At 33.5% G+C, this 20,780-nt stretch overlaps 1 protein-coding gene across 2 annotated transcripts in view; it reads left to right on the top strand.

Moving 5' to 3' along the window:
• LOC118181155 (calcitonin gene-related peptide type 1 receptor-like) overlaps positions 1-20,780 on the top strand; it is a 374,571-nt gene that overhangs the window by 229,090 nt on the left and 124,701 nt on the right. For both annotated transcript variants that reach the window (XM_085817333.1, XM_085817334.1), the window contains exon 10: positions 15,657-15,810. In XM_085817333.1, coding sequence (XP_085673459.1) covers positions 15,657-15,810 — 154 coding nt within the window. The remainder of the gene's footprint in view (positions 1-15,656; positions 15,811-20,780) is intronic.

Genomic DNA, 20,780 nt, shown 5'->3' with positions numbered 1-20,780 from the left:
ACATTCCGGCCCCCATTCAAACAAGTTTCAATAATGCCATAAAAATTTACAATCAAATTCAAATTTAGACATACATATGAAATACACAATGAAATGCAATTTAGTACAAATTATTTCGATACAATTAAATTCAATATATATAATAAGAAATAAATGTCACACATAAAAATATTACACTTGCACTAAATGATTAATGTCCATCCATAATATAAAAATTTTATATTTGATAGTTGTCTGGTATGGGTAAAATACTTATAATCCCGTTGCCATCTTTTCCAAATATTTTGACTCATTTTTGTGACGCTTTCCCATCTGGATAATCTGTTGTCAGACTTATTTATAATTTGTGGTTCTAATGGGGCTGTTATAGAACGGCCAATTAAAAAATGACCAGGAGTTAACGCATTAAAATCCCCTGCATCTGAAGAGAGAGGTGAAATTGGTCTGGAGTTTAATATTCCTTCTATTTGTGTTACTAAAGTTAAAAATTCTTCAATAGTTAATTTTGAATTCCCAACTGCTTTTTAAAATGCGTTTTGAAGATTAAACCCTCGCCTCCCAAAGCCCACCAAAATGCGGAGTATAAATCTAGGGGGTATAAATTTCCACTCAATCTCCTCTGACAACAAATAGTCGGATAATCCTTGTTCTGGTACCTTGGCTAATTTAAACAGCTTGCTTAATTCATTTCGAGCTCCACGAAAGTTTGTAGCATTATCACTAAATATTGTTGAGCTTTTCCCTCTCCTAGCGAAAAATCTCTTTAGGGTAGCAATTAATGCTTCCGAAGATAAGTCTGAGACAATTTCTAAGTGAATTGCTTTTGTAGCAAGGCACACAAATACTGCAACATACATCTTTTGAAAAACTCCTTTTCTTTGATTTTTTGCCTTTATAAGAAACGGACCACAAAAATCGAGTCCACATTTATTAAAGGTTGATTCAATTGACACTCGTTCAACAGGCAGATTACCCATTATCTGATCTATTGGTACAGATCTGTGTTTGAAACACTGTACGCATTCATGTACTATTTTTTAGCAAAATTCCTGCCGCTGATGGGCCAAATTGTTTGTCTAACAGTACTCAATAGAGCTTCTGGTCCAAGATGCAAATATTTCAGATGATAATAGTACATGATCAAATAAGTCAACCTATGAATGATTGGATATTTACAATCATAACTTACCTGAGATTGCGCCAGTCTGCTTCCCACGCGTAAGATTCCATCATTATCGATGAATGAATTTAACGATTTAAGCTTGCTCCTACGAGGTACCTGGCTATCCCTCTTAAGTGACTCAATATCAGAATAAAACTCACCTTTCTGCACTTGCCGAATCAATGTTAATTCGGCCCCTTTCCGTTCCTCTAAGGATATAGGCCCTGAAACCCTTTCCTTATTCCTAATGATTTTGAAGAACCTAAAAATAAAACTACAAATTTTGATTAATTTCATATAATTATTTGTTCGATTTAAGAGAGAGGCTAAACTAGAATTATTTTCTAATATTGCAAAATTAGAGTTTGATAAACATTTTAGTTCCTTGACATAGTCCTTGTCAATGCTAGGTTCAAGAGGTTGTTCTGGATAATGCATGTCCTTACGGAGAAGGTCTGGTCCATTCCACCAGATATCGCACGTAAGAATGTCATTGGCATTCAGTCCACGTGATATGACATCAGCTGGGTTACATTCAGATGGCACATATTTCCATTGGTATGACCCCGTAAGCTCTTGCATTAAAGTAACTCTGTTACTCACGAAAGTTTTCAGTAAGTGCGGTGATTTTCTAACTCAAAGAAGAGAAATCGTAGAATCAGACCAAAGAATTACTTTTCTAATTTAACATTCAACGATGATATCACTTTATCCATCAATCTGGACAATAGAAGGCAACCTGACAGTTCCAATCTAGGAATTGATAAGGGTTTTACAGGTGCAACTCATGACTTGCTACACAAAAGTCGAACGGTTGGCAATCCCGAAACTGGTAATGCTTGAACATAGATTGCAGCTCCGTATGCCGAAGAGGATGCATCTGCAAATCCATGGAGCACTATGTGATCTTCCTGGAATACAAATCTAGGAATCTTAAGATTACTTAGTTCAGAGAGTATGGATACGAAATTATTCCACTCCTTGGCCATAGAATCTGGCAATGTGTCATTCCAATCGAGTTTAGCAAGCCAGAGCCTTTGCATGAATATTTTGGCCTTTGTGACCACTGGCCCAATTAAACCAAGTGGATCGAGCATTTTCGAAATTAGTGACAGAACATCTCATTCACTATAACTGTTAGAGTGAGGAGTGGCCATTATAAACGAAAAACAGTCAATCTGAGGATTCCATAGGACACCAAGAATTTTAACGGACGAAGACTCTTGTTGCTCTGCAAAAGTGTATTCTGAATGAGCGGTAACCTTATTTTCAGACACAAGCAGATGTGGATGATTTGCACGTCATTTATGCAATTCCATTTTACCTAATTTCAACAAATGTATTAATTGGGATTGTAGAATTCTAGCCTTTTCGAGTGATGATTCTCCGGAAAGTATGTCGTCCACATAGAAGTCGGTAACAGCGACGGACGTTGCTAGAGGTAAGTTTTGGCTTTCATCTATAGCTAACTGTTTAAGAGCTCCAGTTGCTAGATAGGGAGCGTTTGACGTCCCATACGTTACTGTGTTGAGCTTATAAGTTTGCACTGGTGCATCAACACTGTCCTTCCACAGAATTCTGAGCAAGTCTCTTTGTGGAGGATGGACTAGAATCTGTCGATACATTTTTTGTACATCTGCTGTGAAGGCGTAGCGGTGTTTTCTAAATCTAACCATTATAGAAAATAATTCCTGCTGCAGAATTCTTCCTTTCAACAGAATATCGTTTAATGACAATCCCGATGTCATGGCAGTCGAGGCATTAAAAACCACTCTTAAACGTGTACTACTTTTGTCTGGTCTGTAAACCCCATGGTGAGGCAGGTAGTACGAATCAGTTATGGATTCAGATCACTCAGCTAGTTCCATGTGCTTTAAATCCTTGTATTCTTGCATGAATTCTGAGTACAATCGTCGCAAATTCGAGTTCTGACCCAATCGCTGCCAAACTTAATTAAGTCTTTTCTCTGCTAAGTCAAAGAAACATTCTGCACCCAGTAATAAATCAATTTCCTCATGTGTGTTAAATCAGCTGAGGAAATATCACTGGGGATGTCAATATTTTCAGTAGGTATGTGGGTAAGGGGTGTGATTTATGTGATTTTGGGAACAATAAAAAAATCAAGTTCTCTAGAGAATGTTTTTCCGTTATTGGTAATTGAAGGCCTCAGTTTATAATTTAAAGTAATATCAGTTCCATTTAGTTCGGAAATCGGAGCGAAAACCTATTTTTTTTTAACCTCTAATTTAGGGATGTCAAACTCATAGGTACACTTGGGCCAAACAAACAAAGTTTAACTTTAGGCGGGCCGCAAAAAAAAAAAAAAAAAAAAAAAAAAAAAAAATCAATATTCATAGAAACGTAGATTTATTTCGAATAATACAATAATAAACATATATATATATATATATATATATATTTATATAGAAAAGAACACGAAAAATTTAATGTTTACGTCCTGATACTTGACATCTCTTCTCTGCTATTATCTTTCCTATTTCGGGAGAAATTTTGTTTGCAGTGATAACTTTCAACGCTGACCCAAGGTGAGCATCATTAATACGGTTTCTAATAGGAGACTTATTACCTTTCATGACTGAAAATAACTGCTCACACCGATAAGTGCTACCAAGCATGGAAATAATTTCATATGCGAATTTTCGAGTATTTTCAAACCTGGCTGGTAAATATTTGTAAAATTCAGGCACGCTCACTTCAATTAATTTTGCTGTCAAATTTGAGTTGCATTGAATCTCGATCACCTCCATTTGCATATGGCTAGGTACTGAGTCAATACTTATTGAGAAAATCGAAGAAAACAAAAAAAAATTGTCTTCGAGGGAACTAAAATCATTAAACCTCGTTTCAAATTCAGTTGTTAAATTTGCAATTTTTTCTGCGTATTTTTGATACGAACAAGAATCATCTAAACTTGATTTGTTCATGCTGCACGTCGAGAAGTGCGTCAAATCTTCATTTTTAAGTTGTTTTTCCCAAAGAACTAGTTGACATTTGAATGCTTTAATTATGTCAAACATGTTCGTAATGATATGATCTTTTCCTTGTAACGATAAATTTAAATCGGTTAAGTGTTTGGTTATATCAACCAAGAAAGATAAATCTTGTATCCATATTGGTTCGTAAAACAAACTTACGTCTTGATTTTTCGTTTTTAAAAACTGACATATTTCTTCTTTCAAATCCCAGAATTGTTTGAGAATCTTGGAGCAAGATAACCAACGTACCTCGGTATAGTAGGACAAACCCGAATATTCACTATCTAACTCACTTAAGAAAGCAGTGAATTGACGCTGATTTAAACCTCAAGATCTTATAAAATTTATAACTTTTTTTACATATGACAAAACATTCTCCATATTTATTACTTTCGTGCATAGAACGTCTTGATGTATAATACAATGCATATGATGAATGTTTGGAACCGTGAATTTCACTAAGTTTTTTTCTTAGTAATGCTACGAAGCCCTTGTTTTTCCCGGTCATTGATGGAGCGCCATCTGTAGCTACAGTATTTAATTTTGCCAAAGGTAGATCGTATTTCTGCAGAAGTCCAAAAACACAAGTAAATATATCTTCTCCTGTGGTAGTACCAGGCATCGGTATTAGTTCCAGTAATTCCTCAAAAATGTTAAAATTCTTGTCACAAGAACGAAGAAACACTGCTAATTGAGCTTTGCCACTAATGTTCGTGCTCTCGTCACAGGCAATGGAGAAACTTTCGAAACTAGATGATTTTGCTTTGATCTGATCACTTAAATTCGCGGCTAATCAGTAATTCTTTCCGCAACTGTATTTCGAGACAATGAAATTGATTGAATAGCCTTCACATTTCCAGGACAAACAATTTCTCCAGCTTTCATTAGGCATTCCTTGATGAAATCACCGTCAGTAAAAGGCTTCGAGTGTTTAGCTATCAACTCGGACAAGACGTAGCTTGCATGTACCGCCGCTTCACTTTCTTGCAGTACTTTACTAAACATGGACTGTTGCTTTTTCACTCCTAACTTGAGCTCTTTCAACTTTTCTTCTCTCATTAATCCTTCGTAATTGTTATATTTCGATTTGTGTTGTTCGTAATGACGTTTAATATAATTGAACAACTATCAGCAATCACTAATTATTTATGCTTATATATCATCTATATAACTGATATCAATTTAGACAGTTTCAATAGTTAGGAAAACAGCAGTTACTGGCAGTCCCTGTTCGGGCGCCATGTTAAAAATTTTATCAACTTTGTACTATTAAAATTTTTTTATCATTAAATAGATAAGTGAAAGTTCACTTACCTTCTAAATAGGGCTGCCCTGAACTGCCTGCTTTTCCTTCTTGTCGGTATCCGTCTCTATGATGAACTTCGATTCACTGCGAAACACAGCTATAAACTTTTTAAGAAGTTTTAATTCATATGAAAGATATCTACAAAATATTTACAAGTTATAATGATTACAAGCATAATTTATACGGAGACGGTCTAGCGTTATACATCTGTTAGACGCGTCAGCCGTTCAACTGACTACTTTTAGTCTCTTTCGCCAGAGGGCGTTCGTGGAAGTAAAGTTCTAGTAAGCAAACGCGACAATAATATTCCGATCGAAGTGCATCCAGTGCAACAGACATCTTTTTCAAGGCCTTGAGCTTGGTATTTATTTTTATTTTAGTCCATGTGCTGGAACTATCCGCTATGACAGTCTCTATTCTGCTTAACTGGGCTTTTAGTGAGCCCTTCTTTCGATTTAAAGCAACTATAGTAGCCATTTTATACTAATACGAACTTAGTTAACAAAAACAAAACAAACTCCGGCTCGACGGACCAGAAATTTTGTTTGGTATAAAATGCGATGAGTTACGAGACATAATGGCGCTGTTTCCAAAATAAAACTAAGTTAGACCACACAAATATTTAATTATTTACATAATGGACAAAGTTACAAGTTAATTGCTATATTAGCACAAACAAAATGGAACGAGCGACCGCACAAAAGGTCCGCTGCGTACATTCTTCAACAACCAACTAAACTAAATTTGGCTCCTTCTACAAGAGGGCGCTTATCCTAGAGGACGCTATATTAAACCGAACAATAGCAATTTGTATAGTTTAGTGACATTTACGCAAAAATCACATTTTGGTTACTTTTCGATAACTAACAACAGCAATTTTGGGTATGAATTTGTTTTAAAAATTTCTAAGCTGTTGAACTACAAACATATAGATTTTAGCAAAAGAATTATGCTTAAAGAATGAAAAATACCTCACCCTACCTTTAAAGTTGTATGCATCTTTCGATACCCTTGATAGAGTATTCGCTACTTTTATTTGATGTTCAAAAAGCCATATGCATGTGCTTGCAAAAAGCATGTATCTGCCTTTAACAAAATTCGTAAATATTTATTAAATTATTTATAAATGTATTTGAAATGAAGGATTTATTCATTCATAAAAAACTGTGAAAGTTATTGTGAAAAAATCTAATTATTAAATGTATCTAAATTTATAATGATTATAAATATTATCTAAATATATAATAACCTTAACATTGAATTGTAAACATAAATTGACATCCGGTTGACAAATACGTTATAAAACTATTTAAGCAAGAATTGTTCGTACTAGAAAGCAATGTGTTATCAAAGGTATTGTAAAGCAATTTCTTTGAGATGCGTATTTAAGAAAGTAATAAAGAGGCGTTTTGGAATATCTATTGTTGAAATTAAGGGTAAAAAAAATCTGATAAGTATAATTAAAATAATTATTCCCCTTACATTCATATAGAATTTTAAAAATATTTTTAAAAATAATCCTTATTTTATTCCCTTTCAGAAATAGTCAGAGAATGTTAAGTACTATTCAGTAGCGTATTTCGCTGTTAATATAAAAGGTGCTCTAATTTGAAATGGACCGAACAGAGCATTAATTATAAATTGATATTAATTGATTTAAAAGGTGACTCAGAAGCTAAAAAATCATGTCATATTTGAGAAAGTATTTTAGGAAGAAGCTCTATAAATAGAAAAGTAATAATGCATAATTTTAATATTAATAATACAATAAACTTTGATCTTAATTTTTGTAATCCTTAACAGAATAAAATCGAATTACCTTAAAATTTCTTTCTAATGTAATTAACGAAAACTTGTGAAACTATTTCATTCAAATTAAACCATTCTGAGCAACCTGTTCTGTGAAAAGTATAGCATTTAATTCTGTTCAGAATGAAATGTTGTTTAAAATCTTTTCATATACTTAGGACTCTGAAGTATTGTAGAAAAAGAAAATATATACATTTATATGCATATTTACGACGTAATTGCAAAATATTTACATCCGATCGTGTTAAAACCCATAGAACGTAATAGTAAATTACCTAATGTTTTGGTCACCAATGAAAGGATCGAAAGTGTTTTAAAGCAGGGTATGGGGAAACCGGTTTAAGGCCACTCCATCTAACTTCCTACCTCCATGGTGTGCTAATGGTTTGGGATGCTATTAATAGTAAAAAAACCGGTCCTGTATAGCTCGTATTACTGACACTATGTTAATCTATATTGATCACGTGGTATAGACCATTCTTTTTCCGTACCTTCAGAGAAACCTAAACACAGCGTATCAGCGAGTAAATGCTCGGCCACACATTGCCCGACTGAATCTGAGTGCTCTGCAAAGTGTGCAAATGTTTCCTAGGCCACCATAATCTCCCGATTTTTAGCTTATTGAGTGTTTCACATCCATAAAACGAAAATATGTTCTACAACGCATAACGCACCATATCACATGACGTGATTTGAAGGTTCATGCTGCAACGAAATGTTTAAGAATGTGTTGTCCAACATGGTGCCGCAAGTTCTTTATGATGCCCTGTGTATTTCAGTGACTTGTTGAAAAGTCGTGTTCAGTGGATTTGTCTTTGAAAAGAAATCATTTGTCGCTTAATCATTTAATTATTTATTTAAGTTCGAAATGTGGTTTATTTCCAATCATTCCTTGATGGTGTGGCATTTTCTTCCTTTGATGGTGTAGTTTAAAGTGCAAAAGAAATTGAATGTGCCATTAATTTTCAAATGTAACTTTCTGAATGGATATGAAATCTTTTCGATATCCGTAGGGAATCAAGGATATACACTAAATTAGATTCTTTGATAACATTCTGAAAAAAGAACTAGAAACCCATTATTTACCAGTAGTAATCCAAGTAAGAGAGAGAATGGGACAGGTTTTGTTTTACGTTTAACATTAAAAGTGTAATTAAAATGAATACTCTCTAATTTTTAACTGCATTATTTCTGTTAATTACTTCTGAAAATTAATTACACTGTTCAATAGAATAAGAGTAACAAATCACAACATTTATTAACTATGCTAGACTGCATTCTTTATCCGTTTCTTTCATTATGTTTTCCATTGTATGCGTCTGAGCCTTAGAACAGTTCTGGGTCAGGAAAAAGGTATGCTAACTTCCTATACTGATTCATATGTGTTTGTAAACATACTGAAAAGCGTCTTGCAGCTATGCATATAATTCAGTCACTGTACCATAATATTACGAACTCGGGGTATTCCCATTAGTTTGTATGACGATGCATCATTTCATATTAATGGGGAAAGTGAGTGATAATTTTCAATAATAAAATATTCGAACACAAATGAGGTGCACCAAAAGGCGAATAATAAATGCTTTCATGAAAAAGTAAAATTGATTGCCATGGGAAGGAAGTACATTTTATTTGTTTGTGTTTTTAAAGGAATGGCTTTTTGTTATGGCTGAACAATGATTCGTAGAATAAACACAGAATGCAGGATGATACAAAAATAATAATTCAAAAAAATATCTGAAAGATTTCAGATTTTAAATTACGTCTAAATTGGCGTTTTTTTTAACGTTTCGTGTGTTACATTTATTTATTAAATATCATATTCTTTGCACTTAAACCATAAAATTCAGTTCAATAGCAATGTCGCAAAATAATTTTAAACTGAGCGTATCTTTAGAATTTCTCATACACAGTTCCGGGCGCTGGAGATAAATGATCCCCCATAGAGTGTTGCCATTGCTCGCTTTGAAATCCTTGAGTTTGTTAATCAAAAATTCGTTAAAGTTTAACAAAATATGAAATCGATAATAAAACAAATTTCAAATTTCAAATTTGGTCTTTTTATGTCCATATTCGTAGGAGGATTACATCATTCAAAATTCGATGGCTCTATGTACCGTCGTTTTTTCACAATGCGAGGAATATTCATACATTTATGCAGATTTTTCATTATTTAATTTCTTCAGATATAATGCAGGACTCTAGCATTTGGTGGCAACAGTTTAAAAAGTGAAACGGACATTTATAGTGATTCAACGCAGAATCGTAAAACGAAAAGTCCTTCAAGGACAAATCCCCTTTAGACGAATAATAATTCAGAAAGTAACAAACACATTTGTGCTCTTTCGCGGTAGCACACTGAAAAACATGAGAGTTTTTTTTTTTTTTAATGAAAATTTTTATTCCACGTTTTCCCTTGAAATCATAAGTATACAGACGTCAGCTGACGTTACTGGACACATTGAAAGAAGTGATTTGTTATCATGTAAAAGGAATTACAGCTGAACCGTTTTAGATACTGAGCAGAGTATCATGCCCTATTTAAAGGCCATTCTTGTGAAGGAGAGCCGTCACACAGAATACTGTAATCCTGACTGCTTTGCGAACTGTGCTGCACCAGTGTATGAACTTCTGACATAATTAAAGCAAAACCTATCCATGAATAATGTAACTCTTCTAGAAATAAAATATCTCATTATTAAAAATACCCCGTGCCTTTCCGAGCATTTCTGTCAAAACCGCATCATTTTACTAATTATAAGCTTCTAACGTAACTTTTTTGTTACTTTTGAACCACAATATACTAAGCTTTAAATACAGCAACTTTTTTTCCAAAAATACTTGTAGACTGTATTTATATAAAAGGTAGGACCACAACGTTATAAGGATTATGTTAGTTTACCTAACAGTTAATTTTGAGTTTAAGTTACTTTCCTAACCTTTCTTAATTTCAAGCTTACAACTTCCGGCCAAAACGTATTTTTAGAATCGTGTTTGAATGCAAATGAGGAGAAGTATTTAACTCTGAAGTTCTACTGACTTCGTTAGAGAGAACCAGTGATTCTGACTAGTGCACGTCCGCCTTTTTTTTAGGCTACTCTCTCTTAAGCTATTATTACGCTCGGCCGTACTTTAGGTCCTTGGTAGCTTGCCTGTTATTCAGCGTTAAGGGGCCAACTCTATTAGAATCTTAATAGCTTCGGCTATATATTTTTAGTTAATTTCTTAGTTTCTTGAGTTGAAACCCGAGTGGAGGCTTTATTTTAAAACTCCAAGAAGGAGTTCTCTGAATTTAATTTGGAATAATAAAGGGTATTTAAAACTACCCAAGTTTTATTTTCTGTGTCATGAACTCAAGCGATTATTCGCTTACCAGTTTGTAAGATTCTTCAACTTTAACTGTAAAGTACACAGATTAGAATCTTATAACGTTATAGGTTTATTTTTTCGTACACAAGTATCTAAATTAATTTAATAGTTTTTAAAAAATATTATCTGCTGAACTGTATTACGGGTTTTATTTTCCTTATTTCAATAAAAATTCAGTATAAAATGTGTAAGTAAATGAATAACAAGTTTAACTTTACTTGGGCTAGAAATCTATACAACCAATCCAGATAACTACCGTTCTATTCTAACAATGTACTGTTGTGGATTGAATATAAATCATATATTTTTAATGTTCCGCTGGAATAGTGCTGCAACTTTTGAAAAAAATTCAGATTCAGAATTTATATTCAAAAGCGAACTTGCTCATATAATAGAAATGTTCAGGAAACAGAGAAATGTGTAGTTTCGTTTTTAGTTTAATAATATTCCACGCCGCCAAACAGCTTCCGGGAATCCGAAGCTTGTGTGTTCCGGAGGAAGTACAGTTACAGATCTGAAAGTGAAAAGAATTGACAGAAGGAATAAAGAGAACAATATATTTTGATTCAATTCAATAAGACTTATCCGGTTGTTCATCGGTAAGAAGACAAGTTAACTGTTCGTGTTTGATTATTCACTTCATGCAACACTTAGGAAATACATTTATAGTTTCCTGTTAATTTAGCATTTCATGCTGACCGATTACATATACGGTATTAATTTCATCCAGATATCTGCCATACAAGTGTTTCACATATCATTTAATGTTAATCAAATACAGTTAGTCGAAAAGCTATGTCATTTACATTTTGGTGAGAAAAACGGAAAGGAGAAGTAACGAGAATAATTCAATAAACCTACACGAAACATTTTAAAACGTTTTGAAAGCTCGGCTTTCTTAACATAAACATGTGAAATAAACAATATTGGAGTATTAATAATGTCCAGCTGAATAGTTTCATAGTAAACCATTATAAATTATAGCTACTGTTACGAAATGTACAGGCGCGGTAAGATGGCTTCCCCGCAAAGGAGGTTTAGGGTTGTCACATTTGGTGAGAAATCGCCCATTTGGTGACGTTTGGAGACAAAATATGCGATATGCCATGGAAGGATGGAGAACCTTCTGGAACGAATTCGTGCCTGGAATGAATTCGTACCGAATTCGAACGAACGAATTCTGGGTTTAGCCCAGAATGTTCTCGAACACAAGCCAAAAACTATATAAACCCTGCTTGTACGCGGAGAGTGCGAGATGGTTATAGTCTCGAGTTAGTCAGTCCGTGCGGAGTCGATCGAGTTGACAGCCGGACAGCGAGTGCCGAGTGGGTCGTCGAGTGCATCGAAGAGTCTCTTAGTGTATCGCGGTTAGTGCATTGTCGAAAGAGTGTGTTAAGCTCCGGGACGACTAAACCGAAGAGTCGGGAGCTGTGCTCTGTGTGTCGTCGAGTGTATAGCGAATTGTAGTGTGGAGAGTGTCGAGAGTACATGGAGTTCCGAGAACGACTGAACAGAGTCGGGAGCTGTACTCTGGTGCTTTGCAGTGAAGCTTTCCACCGTTATTGCCTGATAGTGTGAAGGCTGTGTCGCTGACTGTTCCAGCGTGTTTATTGTAGTTCTTCAACGACTGTGTAAACGTGTTACTGGAGCTATCCTGATAAATATGTGCTAAATAAAGTGTGTTCCGCTATTCCATCAAGTGCTGTCGTCGTTATTCACTCCAAATCTACGAACCCTGTATGAACGTGAAGGAAGTAAAAAACGCAACAACTCACTCCAAAGCCGCACGAACCCCGTACGTAACGTCAAGGAAAAAAAACGCAACAATTCGCGATGTACTCAACGATACACAAGAGTACAGCTCTCGAGTCAGCACACTCGAAGACAAAACTCGACAAGAACCTGGCACTTGAAGAAACCATCGGACTGTGCCTGGGCATTGTGACGACTAACACACTCAAAAACAGAATAGCCCTTGATAAAATAGAGAAAATCTCAAGACACTGCCTAAGCAGAAACAACCGTGGATAATATTATAATGTTTCAAATGTTCAGAACTTAAAGCAGATAACCAGAATAACGCTTAGTGCCTTGCAATTATCAATATGTAAAAACTGTTATTAGTATATAATATTCAACCTTGTTACTCTGGAGTCTTCCCCGCTGTGATGGTATATAATTCCGTTTGGTTCATGTCCGTGGTCGGAAGCCATCATAGCGGTGCACTCACTCACTCTCTCGATGCAACCTCTCGATGCAACCGACGGCCAACTCGGCGCTAGACTTCGAGACACTCGCTCAATGACTGATTATCAGCTCGCTAAACGAGGCACACTAACTGACTGCTGACCAGCAGGGTTTATATGGCTTTCGGCTTGCGTTCGAGAACATTCTGGGCTAAACCGGTAAGAATTCGTTTCAGAGAGTTCTCCAACCGTCCATCGCATATCGCCAAGTTTGTCGCCAAATAATGGGCGATTTTTTGCTAAATCTGGCAACCCTGCCTTCCGCGCCTGTACATTTCGTAACACTACCTATTAATTCTGAGTATTTAAAATTACCGTTTGCTTATGTGACGAACAGATTATGTTCAATAATTATGCTTTATTGCTTATCAATCACCGTGTGATCGCTTTGCCATGAAAATGCTAACCAAACTTAATTATGCTTTATAATTATTATATGCTGTGAAGTTCTTAAAAACTGTAAGATGATGAAGAAAAATACCGTCAAGGAAAAGAAAATAAATATTTCAGCTCTTAAACCCAAGAAAAAAAAATTAAGCGCTATAAATAAAATTACTGTAAAAACTTTAACATTCTGAGCGAAAACTTATGCTCTGAAACTACAGAAACAGGAGTAAAATTGTGTGATTACACCGATCGTCGTGGCTATTGGATTAGTCTTTTGCTTCATATATGTAGTAAAACTGATTCCCTGTACAGGCACTATAAAAATTTACATGAAAGTAATTTTAAGTGTAAGCATCTTAAACCAGCATAAGAAGTGAAATTCTTTCTTCCATTTTTCTGTTACAGTTTCAGAAAAGAGAGAAACGAAACATTTTTATATATTGTGATAAATTTGTTAAAAATATTTGGTTGTGATTCATTCTATACTTTTATTACTGAGTTTTTATTATTATTTTACTTTATAGAGTCTTGTATTCTTTGTTAATATCCAATGTACTGGAAACGCTTAAGACTAAAAGCGAATTATCGCTATGTCTTGTAAATACCACAGAGAAAGGTGAAAAGGATATTTTTATTCGACTCAAATTAACATACCCCACCACTCCTGCTTACAGAAGCCAGTAATTATGGCTTAAACAAAAAATAACAGATGAATTAAAACTAAAAAGATTAAGTTAGGCTAATGGCTGCACAAACAAAATAACGAGTAATCTGGCTCTGACCTAAGGTCGGCGTAACAAGCTTAATGGCGAGAATAACGCAACGCTGCAGAATACTACTCGCAAGGAAATTAAATTAGAAACGTGGCCTTCAGCAGGCAGAGCACGCTCTCCTTCTAGTCTCCAAAACCTTCGTTTAAATATTCTCTTCTCTTTACCTTTCTACCTCATTTGAATGTCACACAAGCTAGAAATTTACATTCTTACAGGAAAATTGAAATGAGAAAGCTAGAAAAGATGTTTAACAAACAAAAAAAAAAAATAACTGTTTAAAAATTAAACATTATCTTTACAATTTTATTTTATTATAATTCTGTGGCTTTTATTTTAAATTTGAATATAATAGTTTCCTTACAGATGCTTAATCAGTTTATTATGTTGTAATACATAAACACTTGTTGAATGCTCGAGTAGAAACCAAGAGAAAAACCTTGTTGAAACCTTCGCGGTCTAGTCTAGTTATAGCCATTTTTCCACCCATTTGCCAAAACGCATAACTCGAAGAGCTTGATGAATAGAGCTTTCTAAATAGCATCATGACTTCCTCGGGATGTGAAAGATCACCAGGAAAAATCTAAAGAGATTCGCTTGGGTGTTGATGTCGCAGATAAATTGTTAATGGTAAACTGCAAACGAATTTCAGCCTCATCGATGATAATTCTTAGTACTGATGACATTTATGTCCCTTAGAAACACTGGTCCCTTTCAAGAGCGTTGGCCTTGGAAAGATGGTTGCCTTGATAGAGTTATAAGTGGGTATAAATCGCTAGCGGAAATATTGCTTATGTGGTCAAGAACCACAAGATCAAATTATGACCAATGTTAGATTCCCTCATTCCATATTACATACCCTAATTCGAAACAATGTTTCAGGTCACGATCGAACTGAAAGGAAATGTTAATACATTAGTTGCAATCGCATTGAATAATATCCTTTCTCCATGCATCGTTGATCAGTTTTTTTTTTTTTTTTTTTTTTTTTTATATATATATATATAAATACCGTAGCTTATACTATTTAAATCATTTTTCTGGATCAATGGGCTTAGTTCTATATTTGTTTATTTCGAATCCTTACCATTTCTTCTTTTGGAAATTTATTACATGTGAAAACCGTCAAACAAACCCTGAAACAAAAAACCAACCTATTTACCAGAGTATTAAGAAGAATATGAGAATTGCTGAGGATCAATTTTGCCATGTTCTTGTTCAATATTGCCAAATTACCAACATTGCAAAATCTTGTATCATTTTTGAGTTATTCTCAGTTAAAACTGAGTATACATTATATAAATATTTGTATAATTTGAAATGATTTCCGTCACTAGCCTTTTAAACAGGCCGATTGTTCACAGAACTGTAAAAACAGGTATGTTTTTCTGTACTAAAAAAAAGTACCGTTAAGCTGAATCGCTCTTATTATCATATGTTCATTCATGCATAAGAGCATTTATTCAGAGCAATTTTAATTATTTCATGTATATCCATGCATAATTAAAATTCAATAAGTGCAATTATTCCTAGGAATTTAAATTATTCAGAAAATTTAAATTTAAGTATGCGTATTCGTTTGTCAATATCTTTTCTTTTTACTTACTCTAGCTTCCCTGTCAAATTCTTCATGTACTTGTTCATTACTTTCTGGTGTCGAATTATCTCTGGATGTTTTGTGAAGGTCTGTATCTGCATACACTACTCATCGTAGCCTTTGTTGCTGACGACAAACTTCTGAAATGGTTTTATCTTATTGGCTGGGGTAAGTGATGGTATTTTAATACTCAAAGTATAAATTGTAATTACATTAAATTAAACTTCAGAATTAATAATGTCTTGCATATTGAAGCATTGTTCAATTATTTCTTGTCATTTAACACCAAATGGGGTTGCTACTTTCGTGTCGTAAAATAATCGCAATCATTTTATTCTTTTAAATAATATCTTTTTATTTCCGTTCTCTTTTTTCTTTCTTTTCGTTATTGGTTTCGTTGCTTACTCGTTTGATAGGTAAACTTATTGCTTTAACTTACTACCCTAAAAATAGGCTTTCTAAACATATTTTAAATTTAAGCAACTATTAGTAATATTGTATTCTTTTCAAGAATTTACTCCAGATTTTCTGAGAACAAATAAGTTTCTAAGAGAGTGTTCCCTAACCGATGTTCTTTATATCATATAACGCAGCGGTTCTCAACCTTTTGACTACCGCTTACCATCTAAACAAAAATTGAAAAACTTTTGTACCACCACTATATTTTACAATGATCATTTTTCAATTTCTGATTAGAAATATTTAAAATATATATATATTGTCATTTGCATAACCTAGGCTACTTGTATTAAACTTGTTAACATTAAAAAAGTATTAGATTAAATATTTATCATTTTAATTATCAAAGTTTAAGTTATAATATTTTAATTCTAACATTTAGTGTGAAATTTGGGCCTTCTTAAGAGAGATCAGTATCTTTATGTCTAGTCCTATTTCACTTAGCTTTAATCGTAAAATAGGATCCAGTTTAAATTTTGTTCTGTATTTATTTTTTCAAATATAACATGGAAGAAAATCATTGTTCACACAAGTAGGTTGTGCGAAAAGGCAATGAAAATTTGATAGCTTTTAAAAATGCCTTTAAATTCTTTTTTTCGGTTCAGCCAAAAGTTAACAAATGTGTTATTTTTGAAATCTTCAGTTGGGAAATTATTTCTATCAACTTTTTCTTCATGATTTTTTTATGTAATAGTTAAAAGTACTTTGTTTCATTGCGTACCACCTATTTTTCTCTTGAGTACCACCGGTTGAGAATCGCTCTTATAACGGATAACTATTTAAAGTAAAATTCTGTTACGAAGGAAATCAACGAACGAGAGGAATCCTATTTTGTTAACACCTAATTAAAGTAACGTTTTACGTGCAGGGCTGGCGCTTGGCGTTTTACGCCTCGGATGATATCTCTGATTTGCTATATTCTGCTGTCTGGAAGTTTCAAAATTTTACCGCCCGTAAAATCTTCTACCCAGTGCAATTTTACTGATTCCATCGGCTTTAGTGCTTTCCTTGGTTATGTAAGAAAAGTGCAAATCGGTAGCAAGTGCATTTTTAGAAATCTGTGTAATTACTATTGACCGTTGTAAGGAGTGGTTGTGAAAAGAGTATTAAATTAAAGAAAAATACATTCTTAGAATTAAAAACAAAAACCGAAGCATTTAAAGACGTAATTATTCTTAAAAGACCAGTTCACACCAACGCGATCACACGTTGGGGCGGAAAGCGGTAATCAGTCAGAAACGAGTTCAGAGGCGGTATTTTCCGAATGACCGAAGACCGCGAGAGTTGACTCAGATTTCAACTTTTTGGCCGCTGGCCGCATCAGTTTCAGATATCTCGTTTCAAATACCCAGTTTTTACTATAGTTTTTAATGAATATATTTTCAAAAATTCTTCTTGGGGGAAATATGAAATATCTTAATAAATAATTGGGAATGCATAATTTAATACAGTTATTAAATGAACTATTTAAAAGAAAATTATCCAGTTTGTTCAGAGTAATAGACCATAATTATCTAAATGAGATATAATTGGTAATTTTTGCACAATAATCTAAAGCAAAAGGTTATTGCGAGAAAAGAGTGATTAATTTCGAAATCACAGATTTTGAACTTTACTTAAAATCTACAGCAAATTAAAATTGCTTTTATTGGGCCCTGTTATCTAATGGATGAAGCATTGGTCTTCAGAGGCAAAAATTATGCATTAAGCTCCATCAGGTGTGGTGTTGTAACGGAGTTGGTGTTTGGAAAAAAGTATTTACTGAAAAGCTTATCTCTATCTTCAGAGTAGCACAGATGCTTATTCAGCAGTGAGCTGAGAATAAGTTTCTTTTGATAGTAGATATAAGAATTTTTGGCTTTGCTTAACTCTACATTGCTCAAGAATTGTTGCTACACCAAATATTTGCCTACTGCGACTTTTTTTTTTTTTTTTTTTTTTTTGGGAGGGAAGGCACGAGGAATTTGCATTTATTACTCAAGGACTCCAAACATGAATTTTACTTTCCAGATGCCATTATGTGAATTATCCTTCTTATAGCAACGAGCGTTTAAAACAGTTCACGAGACGATCTGTATAAAGGCTACACACGGGCAAAGTGAATACACAAATTGTTCGGTGGACCTAGCAAATTGTTCGAGGTCACGCTTGTTCATTTTAAAAATTTAGAAATTTATTAATTTGAAACAAATAGAGTCAATAAATTATTTGTTTACAAAATTTCATTTCTACAGAAAGGAAGCTTGTCAGTACGTAACATTTAGATGAAGACAAAATTCAACCATAGATTAGAGGTGATTTTATGGAATACTGCTAGGCATTTCAATGTCCCCTGTTTGCCTTCCTCAAAATGCATGACAATTCTTTTCACAAATTTTTTGAGAACTATGCTAAAAGTTTAATCTTGATGATAATATTTCTTTATTTTAAGTAATACTTGCATAATCATTAGCAAATTTATTAATTTTAGAGTTTCAATTTTCAAAACAGAAAAAAAATATTATATAAGATGCTGTTACTTCATTGGATTTTAAGCAAAAGTGACTGTGTAACATAAAACTTTAGACAGTGAATCTTCATTAATATATGAATGACTAGTTGGTGTAATTATAGTTACTTTTAAGAGTAAATAATATGTGTATGACAGAAAATAATTTTAATTTTTTTTATTTTCTCTATTTTTTAACTATTTTTCAACCGCTTTGTTTTTTTTTCCTAATGTGCTATTAGGTAACCCTGCAAACCCTACACACATTATAACAAAATGTAATTTTTAATATTTTAAGTAAACAAATTTTATTTAGGGTAGTACATATATCATGTAACAATTTTTGTATTCTTGTACACCACGGAAAAGTCATTCTCTGAAGTAGAAATATGCAACTAAGAATTTTAAATTTATCATTCAACAAAATTCAAAAATAAAAAAGTCAGGTATATAGAATCCTTTTTTGGGATATTCCTTATCTATATTCTAAACGCTCCGACAAAAATTAATGTTCTGATTTGAATAAATGATTTTACAACGGCTAGAAATTCACCGAAATGATGAGACGCCATGCGAAAGTAATTAGAAAAATCTTACGATGCCATTCAATCACATCTCCTGAATTAAATTATTTGCATATCCTTGCTGCAGTCGTATCTCTCATGGTAATGTAACCCACCACTTTTTGCTTATCCATGTAAAACAAGAAACAAAATTAATTTTGATCTGTCAGAAATTAGATCCATTTTAATTAAAAAATTTAACTTTAGGAAGCCAAAATACCACACAAAAATACAATCTTTAAGTTTCCGATATGAAGAGTCATTTGGTATGCACGTATGACAACTTTTAGAGCAAACATTTTCGCTCTGGTGTAAACGTACTGAAGTACGGGAAAAGCGTTTTTTACGCTTTGCCGCATTTCGCGTCAACGGACCAATGCGAATACAGTTAAAGTCAATAACTGGGTACTCTGGTACCTTTTAAAAATCCCATCGAAATTTATGAGTTTTGTGATTTAAAAAAATTTCTCATTATTTGGGTGATTTTTAGTCAGATAAATAAAATTTCAAAACCTTTCTTTTAGTTTGCATATTATCCATATATAGGATCAGATACTCAGGTACTTATTTCTCATTATAAAGAAAATTCGACTTGGTTTTTGATATATTCTTGTCCTTCATACTGCAAAAATACCCACTATCCGTCTTAGGCGTTAATTTGGGAATTTTATTGAATTCGACAACAATTCTAATACTTACTATTATTATGGTGAATAGATTAAACAAAAACTGAAAATAAAACAAAATCCAAATCATATAGAAGCAATTAAATGAAGCATAGCCATATTAGCTAATGAATTATATCAGTGGTCTGAAACTCAAAGTGGATATAAGCGGAAAAATGCCGAGCTAATGATAGACCTATTTTTTTTCCCAGAAGGGGGGTACAAAATAAAAACCTTTTTAAACAAAACAAATTTTCTTAAATAAATTAAAGAAAACTAGCTAATATTTATCAAAAGATACAAAAATAGCAACAATAATTACGAAATGGAAAAAATTCCAATTTATATTTATTTCCTGTTTGAAATCTAGAAGTTGGTACCAGCCGGAAACTTCTGTTGCACTTTCTAATCAATCTTTTTAATAGCTAAATATTCAAATTTTCAGATTGTCATTTATTTCCAATAATGCGAATATGTTGAATTAGCTACTAAATTTTAACTTTAACTAAAAATAAAAAAAAATTATGAAAACTTTCCAAGTGAGACAAAACTTGGGAATAAATAATGATAACTTATTACCTTTCTTTTATTTCTTAAATTTTGCTTTGACTCACACATAAAAAATACATATATATGTATATAAATAATTACAAGCCTCTTTATTTCTTTCTTCAACTTTGAGATAAATCTCATGACATTTCGGTTTTGATAAAGTTTGTGACTCTTGGTGGTGTGGTGTGGTGTATTTAATTATGGCAAAGCACACTAGGGCTATCTGCCTAAGGGGAGGGATGCCTTTCGTGGAGGACTTTCTAAGGGAAACTGGCTCGTATACACGTTACACATGGGGAAAACCACGAAAACGCCCATGCAGCCAGCCCGTTCGCGGGATTCGAACCTCAGACCGAACTACCAGTGTTCAGCGTCTTTACCGCTCGGCCGCTGGTGGGCTTGTGACTCTTG

The sequence above is a fragment of the Stegodyphus dumicola genome, chromosome 5, assembly GCF_044657685.1.
Source record: "Stegodyphus dumicola isolate Sdum_Otavi_A_Nest chromosome 5, ASM4465768v1".
NCBI lineage: Eukaryota > Metazoa > Arthropoda > Arachnida > Araneae > Eresidae > Stegodyphus > Stegodyphus dumicola.
This window is presented reverse-complemented; position numbering and strand designations above follow the sequence as displayed.